Here is an 11,131-nt window from a genome sequence, read left to right as displayed (position 1 = left end):
GGCTTGTATCAGGAGCAACTTAGTCTTCGAGGAGACATCTTTGTTCTTCAGCACTTGGAAGACGTCTTTTGCAGCAGATTTGCCCAATGCTATATGTTGTCTGATATTTTGATTGCTGCTTCCATTGGTGTTGATTATAGAACCAAGTAATATGAAGTCTTTGGCAATGTCAATCTTTTCTCCATTGATAAATGATAATGATGCTACTTATAGGTCCCGTTGTTATGATTTGTATTTTCTTCATATTGAGATATAATCCATACTGCAGACTGTAGTCTTTAATCTTCATCAGTAAGTGCTCCAAGTAATCCTCACTTTCAGCAAGCAAAATTGTGTCATTTATATATTGTAGGTTATTAATTAGTCTTCCTCCAATACTGATGCCACATTCTTCTCCATATAGTCCAGCTTCTCTTATTATATGCTCAGCATACACATTGAATAGGAGCGCTGGTAGTGTAGTGCCTAAGGCACTTGACTGCTAACCAGGAGGCTGGCGGTTCAAACCCACCAGCCACTCCTTGGAAGGAAGGTTGGGCAATCTACTTCTGTAGTGGTACCATCACAGAAACCCAAGGAGGGGTTGCTATGAGTCAGGTGTGACTCAATGGCACATAACAACAACATACAGATTGAATAAGTATGGTGAAAGGATACAATCCTGACACCCACCTTTCCTGATTTTAAACCATGCAGTATCCCCTTGTTCTGTTCAAACAACAGCCTCCTGGTCTATGTATAGGTTCTTCATGAGTACAATTAAGTGTTCTGGAATTTCCATTCTTCTCAATGTCATCCACAATTTGTTATGATCCACAAAATCAAATGCCTTTGCATAGAAAATAAAACACAAGTAAACATCTTTCTGATATTCTTTACTTTCAGACAAGATCCATCTGACATCAGCAATGATGTCTCTCATTCCACGTCCTCTTCTGAATCCAGCTTGCATTTCTGGAAGTTCTCTGTCAATATACTGCTGTAACTGTTTTTGTATTATCTTCAGTAAGATTTTACTTGTGTGTGATATTAATGATATTGTTTGGTAATTTCCACATTCTATGGGATCACCTTTTTTTTGAATGGGTACAAATATGGATCTCTTCCAGTCACTTAGCTGGGTAGCTGTCTTCCAAATCTCTTGTCATAGCCAAGTGAGTACTGCTAATGCAGCAGCTGTTTGTTGAAACACTTCAATGAGTATTCCATCAATTCCTGGAGTCTTTGTTTTCACCACTTCCTTCAGTGCAGCTTTGACTTCTTCCTTCAGTACCATTGGTTCTTAATCATATGCCACCTCCTGAATTGGATGAACATCAAACAAATCTTTTTGGTACAGTGACTCTGTGTATTCCATCCATCTTCTTTTGATGTTTCCTGCATCATTCACTATACTGCCCATAAAATCTTTCAATATTGCAATCCAGGCTTGAATTTTTTCTTCAGTTCTTTCAGCTTGAGAAATACCCAGTGTATTCTTCCCTTTTGGCTTTCCAACTCCATGTCTTTGCACATTTCATTATAGTAATTGACTTTGTCTTCTCAAGCTGCTCTTTGAAATCTTCTGTTCAGCTCTTTTATCTTGTCATTTCTTTCATTTGTTTTAGCTACTCTCTGTTCAAGGGCAAGTTTCAGAGTCTCTTCTGACATCCATTTGGCATTTTCTTCCTATTCTGTCTTTTTAATGACCTCTTGCTTTCTTCATGGATGATGTCCTTGATGTCATCCCACAATTCTTCTGGTTTTTGGTCATTGGTGTTAAATGCATCAAATCTATTTTTTAGATGGTCTCTACATTTGGGAGGGATATATTCAAGGTCATATTTTGGCTGTTGTGTACTTATTTTAATTGTTTTCAACTTCAACTTGAACTTGCAAATGGGCAGTTGATGGTCTGTTCCACAATCTGCTCCTTGCCTTGCTTTGGCCTAAAGACACTGAACTTCTCCATTGTCTCTTGCACCAAATGTAGTCAGTCTGATTCCTGTGTACTTCATGTGCCAAAGGCCATGTTTATAGCCACTGTTTGTGTTGTTGAAAAAAGGTATTTGCAATGAGTAAGTCATTGGTCTTGAAAAATTCTATCATGCTATCTTCAGCATTATTTCTATCCTCAAGGCCAAATTTTCCAACTATTGGTGATTCTTCTTTGTTTCCAACCTTTCCATTCCAATCACCATTGATAATCAGCCCATCTTGATTGTATGTTTGGATAATTTCAGACTGTAGAAGTTAGTAAAAATCTTTAATTTCCTCATCTTTAACTTTTGTGGTTGGTGTGTAAATTTGCATAATAGTAGTATTAACTGGTTTTCCTTGTAGGCGTATGGATATTATCCTATCACTGACAGCATTGTACTTCAGGATAGATCTTGAAACCTTCTTTGTAATGATGAATGCCACTCCATTCATCTTCAATTTTTCATTCCCCGTATAGTAGATCATATGGTTGTCTTATTCAAAATGGCCATACCCAGTCATTTCAGCTCACTAATGCTGATGGTATAGTGCCTAAAGCATTTGACTGCTAACCGGAAGACTGGCAATTCAAACCCACCAGCCACTCCTTGGAAGAAAGATTGGGCAATATACTTCCATAGAGACAGTGCCTCAGAAACCCAAGGAGGGGTCACTATGAGTCACAATCGACTTGCAGCAGTGAGTTGAGGGTGCCTAGGATATCAATCTTTATGTGTTCAATCTTTTGACTTATTATTTATTAGGAAGTTTGAAGTAGAAGTAAAGAAGATAGTCATGAATAAGGCCAAAAAATCATTTTTCCATTGAACAGAAATTACTTTTTATCCATTCTTACCTAGTTTCAAAAATTTTGAGAACATCCTGCAAGGTTGAGGTATGTGCAGCCCATAAATACTTCAACAGACCTTCAAAGCTACTAGAAGGTAACTTCATATTCTAAAGCAAAAGAAGAATTTTATTAATATTTGAACAACTGTAACAGTTCTTCTTCCTGCAATTCAATCTTGTTCACATGTATAATTTAGCAATATTCTACATGAGAGGAGAAATTGTTACTCAGAATTAATTTGTGTAAGACATTAGTGCCTAAAATTCTGTAAAGGACATATAGTAAAGGACATAATACATAGTTATTACTAGTAATAATGCATGCATGTATGAGAAGTGAATGCAAGTATTTTTCAGAGTCATTCTTTTATACTGGCCTGAAGGTCTTTATTTTTTGTTTGTCATTTCTTATACTATAGTCAAAATGATCACAACACCTTAAGAATAAGAAGTGGGAAAAAGTCTTGTTATAATATTTAATTTAAACATATCTAAATTAATGAACTAATAATATAAAGAATGAGTAAATTAATTTTTCATCATTAAATCTTAGTCCATGTCTACTTTTAACTGGTGTGTTTTACTTTGGTCATTGAATATTTGCTTTTGATTGCTATAATTTTGATATTCTACTCATATGTGGTTTATTAATTCAATTAGAATAAGTAGATCAACTGCTGCAAAACCACTTCCATATCACATTTCTCCTAAAGATTTTTCTTTAAAAGGCCTGAAGTTCAAATTAGCTGGAATTGTCTGTTCTCCATTCATCAAGATATCCTGTGTGCTTATGTATTTGTGTATAATTTGTAGTGAGAAGAGAGTATCAGTTTTTTTGCTAATGCTGTATTGGGAAAGGGAATGTTGATGACATATAATGGCCAACTATAATGATTACATAAAACTTAATATTTTCATAATAAGGAAAATAATGTACCATGCCCACACACTATCCTATACAGAAGATGTATACCAAAAGAAATTGTCTTATCACTTCTTAAGAGTATAAATTATAAATTTTAAAGAAGGAACCTGGTAAAAGGCATTCCACTTGTCCATTGTCTTTGGGAATAATGAACGACAGGTAAACACGTCAAAACAAAACAGCATCTGATCTTTGGGTGGTGGCAAAATGGTGACTTGATCTGATGATATCCCCATCACACCAGAATCAACCGCAGAAAGGAAAGGTAATGCACACAGAAAATAATTTATATCTGTAAAAGCAAAACACTTATTACCACAAACACTAGCAAATGTAAGAGGATTTTTTTATTGTTAAAATAATACATTACAAAACATTTGGCAATTCAAAATATTCTGCATGTGCAATTCAGTGACATTGAATGCAAATATCACTACTATTCCCTTTCTAAACTATTCCACCACCATAGCAGAAACTGTGTTGCCCCTAAGCAAAGATTTCCCCTTCTTCCCTCATTCTCATCCCTGGTAACAACTAATAAACTTTGGTCTGTATACATTTGTCTGTTTTATATAAGAGGAATCTTACATGATTTGTCCTTTTGTGACTGACTTATCACTCAACATGATGTTTTCAAGATTCATCCATGTTGTAGCATGTGTCAGAAATTCATTCCTATTCATGTTTGAGTCCATTGTGTGTATATTTCATGTTATATGTAGGTATATAATCATTTTGTTTATTTACTCATCTGTTGATGGACATTTAAGTTCTTTTCATCTTTGGGTATTGTGAACAGAGCTACAATGAACATAGGTATGCAGGTTTCTGTTTGTGCTCCAGCCTCCATTTCTTCTGGGTATATATCTAGGTTTGGGATTACTGGGTCATATGGCAAGTCTGTATTCAACTTTTGAGAAACTTCCAAACTGTCTTCCACAGTAACTGTACCATTTTGTAATGGATGAGAATCCAATTTGTCTACCTTTTCATGAACACCTGTTATTTTTTGCTTTTTTGATCATCGTTATTCTACTGGGAGTAAGGTGTATCTCTATGGTTTTCATTTGCATATCCCTAAAGATTAATGGGAGGCTTGGTGGTACAGTAGTTAAGCACTCAGTGCTAACTGAAAAGTCAGTCATTAGAATCTACCAATCACTCTTTGAAAGAAAGATGTAGCAGTCTGTTTACACAAAGCCTTGGGAATCCCTATGGGGCAGTTCTACTCTGTCGTATGGGGTTGTTATGAGTTGGAATTGACTCCACAGCAACGAATTATCAATTAATGACTTGGAACATCTTTTCACGTGCTTACTGGCCATAGGTAAATCCTCTTTCACAAAGCATGTATTCAGTTCCTTTGTTGTTTGTTTGTTTGTTTGTTTGTTTTAATTTATCTACTTTGTCTTTTGCTGCTCATGCTTTTGGTGTCATATCCAGGAATCTATTTTTAAAAACTAGATCCCAAAGCATTGCTCTCATATTTTCTTCTAAGAGTTTCACACTTTCATATCTCCCAATTAGGCCTTTGACCCATTTTGAGTTAATTTTAGTACACAGTGTGAGTTATGAGTTCAGTTTCATTCTTTTCTATGGGGAAATCCATTTGTTGCAGCATCATTTATTGAAGTATTCCTTCCCTGTTGAATGGACTTCTCACCTTTGTCAAAAATCAATTGGGTCATACTTGTATAGATTTATTTCTGGATTCTCAATTCTATTCCATTGGCCTGTCCATCTATTATTACACTTGTTGTTGTTGTTGTTGTTGTTATGTGCCATCGAGTTGGACCTGACTCATAGCGATCCCTCCTTGGGTTTCCGAGGCAGTATCACTACGGAAATAGATTGCCCAAACATTCCTTCTGAGGAGTGGCTGGTGGGTTTGAACCCCCAGCCTTCTGGTTAGCAGTCAAGTGCCTTAGGCACTATGCCACCAGAGCTCCTATTATTACACTAGCATTAGACTATTTTGATTACTATAAATTAATGGTATATTTTAAAATTAGAAAGTGTGAATCCTCCCACTCTGTTCTTCTTTTAAGATTATTTTGGCTATCTGGGGTTCTTTGCTGTTTCATATAAATTTGAGGTTAACTTTTCCATTCCTTCAAGAAAGCTATTGGAATTTTGATAGGGATTACATTACAGTGAATCTATAGATTGCTTTAGGTAAAGTTGTTATCTTAACAATATTAAGTCTTCAATTTTAGTAATGCTCAATAGTTTTCAGTGTCAAAGTCTTTTTCCTTCCTGATTATGATTTATCCCTAGGTTTCATGGTGATTTTTTTTTTTTTTAAGATGCTAACAACAGTGTAAATGTTTCTTTAATTTCCATTTCTGAATGCCCATAGCCGATGGATAGAAATCCAAGTGATTTTTGTGTATTGACCCTGTACCCTGCCACTTTGCAGAATTAATTTATTAGAGCTCTGGTAGCATAGTGGCTAAGTCACTTGCCTGCTAACCAGAAGGCTGACGGTTCAAACCCACCAGCCACGTAGCAGAAGGAAGATTGGACAAGCTACTTCTGTAAAGATTTACCACATCAGAAACCCAAAAGGGGTCATTATGAATTGGAATAGAATCGACTTTATGGCAGTGAGTTTGTTTTTTTTTTTTTTGAATAGCTTTCTTTTGCAATCTTTGTAGTTTTCTGTTTATAGAATTATGTTACTTACTAAAGTTTCAGTTCCTCTTACTCAATTTGGATAGCTTTTATTTATTTTTCTTGACTGATTGTTCTGCTTAGGCCTTCCAATACAATGCTGAACAGCAGTGATGACAGTGGGCATCCTTGTCTTGTTCCTGATCTTGATAAGAAAGTTTCCAATTTTTTTCCGTTGAATATGAAGTTAGCTATGAGTTTTTCATAAATTTCCTTTATCATGTTGAGGATTTCCCTTCTATTCCTATCTAATTGAGTGTTCTAATCATGAAAGAATATTGGATTTTGTCAAATGCCCTTTTTGTTTCAACTGAGATGATTATTTGACTCTTTTCTATTAATGTGGTATATCATCTTGATTGTTTTTCTTATGTTGAACAAGGACATTTTGATGGGAACTATAAACCACCAAGAAAAAAAAATAACTGATTGATCAAAAAATATGTGATAAAAACTAGACCATCAAAAAAATATTGAATATGAATCCTCCAAAGGATCACTTTAACATGCTTCTATCCATCATCTTATAATTATGAATAAATATGGGTACAGAAGGTGCCTATAATATTTTCAAACAAAAAATAATTTTAAGAGATTTGGTAATATTTTATTTTTTCAAATCATCCTAGGTAAAGTACAAAGAAAGTTACAGATTTGTTCACAAAATGGTACAAAACCTCTCACTGATGTATTTCTGTAAAATATGTAAAATTTCCTAAAATATTCTACTGTGATTACAGCTTTGATTAAGAGTTAGAATCTTATATATACATGCTTAATTTGTAATCATGCTTGCAACCATAACTAAGTCCTTTTCTCTGTACTTAAGATTTTAGCTTGAATATATATTATTTGTGAGATGGTTAGTAATTTGTTTTGCTATTTAAATGAACTTACCAGCCCACCAACTGTTCACTGAGATGCACAAATGATCTGATTCGTAACCACAGTTCGTTGCATTGGTGGGATCAGCTAATCTGCCTAGAAAAGAGAGAATAGACAGTCATGTTTATTATGCCTATTTTTAAACTAGAAGAGCTCTGGTAGCATAGTGTCTAAGGCATTTGACTGCTAACCAGAAGGTTGGAAGTTCAAACCCACCAGCCACTCCTTGGAAGGAAGATTGGGCAATCTACTTCAGTAGTGCCACCTCCTTGGAAACCCATGGAGGGATTGCTAGGAATCAGATCCGACTCGATGGCAGTGAGTTTGGTTTTCTTTTTGGTATTTTTAAACTGCTTATAATTTGTCACTTAACTAGATGCATCTCCAGAATGACTTGTATTTGTCTTCCAATCTCTATTTATCTTTCTTTTCTCATCTTAAGAAAATTTTCTTTCCCTAACATCACCACAATTTTGTACTTTTAAATTACTTAAGTATTCTTTGCTCTTGTAAAGATAATAGTCTTTTCTACTTCCTTTGATAAATTCCTTCAGAATTAGAGATTCAGTAGACATTAAAAGAGTGCATAGAAATTAACAGAAATCTAGAGTCAAACCAAAGCCCTGTCCTATCATTTACTAGCTTGACCTTGGCTAAGCAACTTAGCCTTTGACTGACCAGAAGGTTGGTGGTTCAAACCCACCAGCCACTCTGCAGAAGGGAGACTGGGCAATCCACTTCTGTAAATATTTACAGCCTCAGAAACCCAACAGCAGTTGCTATGAGTTGGAATCGACTCAATGGCAGTAAGTTTGGTTTATGAGTTTTCTTATACTTTGGTTTCCTCAGCTATAAAATAGGAATAATAACATTAAGTGCTTCCTAAGATTGTTATGTCAAGTGACAAAAATCATGAGAAGGGTTTCACCCAGTGTGTATGTGCTCCATCAATATTACCAGATATTTCTTTTCCTCACCAAAGCACAATCATATTTTCTCAATTTCTTATGTTCTATTTGTGTCACCCCCCATCTTCCCTGCTTATTTTCTGTTTATCCCTTGGATTCTGTACCCTAATTTTCTCCTCTGACATTGCTTAAGATTCCCCCTCCACCCAGCTTAATTACAGTTTGTTTATTTATTCTCTCCACTCCTTCTTTCTTTCTCTCACTTCCACCTAAGTAAATCTATAGTTTATTCTCATTTACTTCTTGAACTTCAACCTTGCCTTCAGGTTTCTGTTATATCTATTTTGCATTTGCTCGTTTCCTTAAGAACCTTTCTCTTGTGCACTCACTTTCTCTTCCTTATGTTCCTCTACAACTACCCCTTCTTGCTTTGTTCCTTCATTCTTTCATTAGCATGACAGTTCTGCTCATCTCTTTTCCCCACATATGTCCAGTTCCTTTCTTTTTAATCTCATGGTTCATGCCCACTCAGCTTTTCTTAACCTGCTTAATCTCAAAATAATGATACTGAAGAACTTGTTAGTACTGTTAATCAGTATGAACATTAGAATTGTGAATTTTTTTCCTAATTGACTATTTCTCACACTACCAAATTAGTGAAAGATAGTTATGTAAAACTTACTTCTTCTGTTCCTTTTCTTCTGTTTTCTTTGGAGCTTAGGCCTCTTCCTTGTATTACCCAGCTCTTTTTATTTCACTTACTCCCCTAAGGCATTCAGCCTTCATGATACTTTCAAATATTATCTTAATTCTACTGACAATATTCTTTAGCCCTAAATTTCAGCTTATTTGCTGTTTGATTTCTTTTCATCTCTAACTGAACACATCTGGAGTTGTACTGTGATCTTGGTACTCAGGCAAGGTTAAACATCCCTATTTCTGTCAGTAAAGTCTTCTGGTGGCATAGTGCCTAAGGCATTTGACTGCTAACCAGAAGGCTGATGATTCAAACCCAGCCACTCCTGGGAAGGAAGGTTGGGCAATCTACTTGCATAGTGATACTGCCTCGGAAACCCAAGGAGGGGTTGTCTAGTCCAATCCAACTTGACAAGAGTGAGTTCAGTTTTGGTTCCTTTATGCCATATGCCTTATCTCTCACTACTCTTTCTAGTAGAAACAGTCAACCCATTAATGAAAGATTTGTGGAGAAAAGTAAAGTAATGATTACAAGGGTTAAAAAAAAAAAAAGAGGAGAGAAAAGGGAAATAATTAATTTTCAAAAAACATGGTATAGCACATAAACCCACTCCCATTGAGTCATTTTGGACACATAGCAACCCCCACAGGGTTTCTAAGGCTGTAAAGCTTTATAGAAGTAGTTAGCCTCATCTTCCTTCTGTGGAGCAGCTGATAGTCTTGAACGACTGACGTTCTAGATAGCAAACAAATGCCTTACCCACAGTTCCACCAGAGTTCCTTTGGTATACTATGTACAGAGGTCTCATTTACCAGTTACTTCATGGATATATGGGAGTGCTGGTGGCATAGTGCCTAAGCTAACCAGAAGGCTGGCAGTTCAAACCCACCAGCCACTCCTCAGAAGGAAGACTGGACAATCTACTTCCGTAGTGGTACTGCCTTGGAAACTCAGGGAGAGGTTGCTATGAGTCGGATCTGACTCAACGGCAGTGAGTTTGGATTTTTTTTTTTTTTGAGTTCATGAATATATTGGACGAGCATTACAATAAAAAAGAGTGACTCTTACCTGTATTATATTGCCAGCCATGCTGCAGAGGCAGTCCCCATAGAATGTTTTGTTCATTTTCTGGTGAAAATCTTTCAAAATACTTGGCTGTCTGAGTCAATAGGATTTTGTACATCCCCATTCTCTCAGGATATACCCAGGCATCAATAATGTACTGTCCATTTTTCACCTGGTAGACATTGAACTGACCAGGGCTCTCCTCCCATAAAGGGGGATACAGAGCTAAGAGATTGCATGTGCCTGCTGAAGCAGCAGAAAGACATCCAGCTATCACATAGGCCAACAACAGAAGGAAAGCCATGATGCCAAAGCTGGGGATTGACATCTGGCAGGGCTTTAATTGAGAAACAGAGGCGGAAGTTGTTGTTTTATTTTACATCTCAGCCTATCAATGTTTTATTTTCTTTTTCCTGGAGATGATACAATAAAGATGAGAATTCACTACCAAAAAAAATAAGTGCTTCCTTCGAGCAACATTACCAATATAGTTTATTATTCATGTGACATTTGAAAAAAGGCTGTTGAAAAAATTTAATGTTAAGTGAATTAAATGCTTTGAAGACTTTTTAAAAGTAGCTATTATGTTTACATTGTTTTTCTCATGGCCTTTAAGCTAAATACACTCCTGATTTTCCTTTAGAAATTTAAAGTTATGGGTATTTAATTATCTTTGCAGAAAAAAGAGAGGCTAGATGGCCCAAGACTGCTATTCTTATCTTTAAAAAGATCTTGCAAGATTTAAGGTCAGCTGCCATCTATGGCTAACAGAGTGTTTCCAATCAAACAGTAAACTGATAAGGATAATTCACTGTGCCTGGAACACATAAACAATATGGTGTAAACTGAATACCTGATGTTTATTATTTTCTTTTCTGATAGTCTGGAATTTTCCTAAGTGCTAGTCAGAGAGTCCCTACATGACTGTGCTTTGATATAAATTTAGAGCACAAGTCTCTAATGGACTTCCAGGGGTGAAAAAATCACACACATGTCATTGCATTTGTATTGCTTGAGACGTGTGCTCTGTAGTCCTTCGTGAGAAGAGAGCATGAGAGAGCCTGGCACTGGTTTCTCCAGAATCTGCCTGTGTCTGTTCCCTTATAATTCTGTGCTCTACCCTCATGGCATTGCTTTAATAAATCTAAACTACAAGTAGAATTGTATGCT

The 11,131-nt window shown here is 36.0% G+C and overlaps 1 protein-coding gene across 1 annotated transcript in view; it reads right to left on the bottom strand.

Moving 5' to 3' along the window:
• Positions 1–10,265, bottom strand: part of CUNH6orf58 (chromosome unknown C6orf58 homolog) — a 47,271-nt gene extending 37,006 nt beyond the window's left edge. The window contains exons 1-4 of the mRNA XM_042781757.1: positions 9,965–10,265; positions 7,304–7,387; positions 3,841–4,025; positions 2,816–2,916 (exon numbers count right to left, since the gene is read on the bottom strand). Of these exons, the coding sequence (XP_042637691.1) occupies positions 2,816–2,916; positions 3,841–4,025; positions 7,304–7,387; positions 9,965–10,265 (671 nt within the window). The remainder of the gene's footprint in view (positions 1–2,815; positions 2,917–3,840; positions 4,026–7,303; positions 7,388–9,964) is intronic.
• Between the last annotated feature and the right edge of the window lie 866 nt (positions 10,266–11,131).

Source organism: Orycteropus afer, unplaced genomic scaffold, assembly GCF_000298275.1.
Source record: "Orycteropus afer afer isolate SDZICR_OR568_19922 unplaced genomic scaffold, OryAfe1.0 scaffold00167, whole genome shotgun sequence".
Taxonomy (NCBI): Eukaryota; Metazoa; Chordata; class Mammalia; order Tubulidentata; family Orycteropodidae; genus Orycteropus; species Orycteropus afer.
This window is presented reverse-complemented; position numbering and strand designations above follow the sequence as displayed.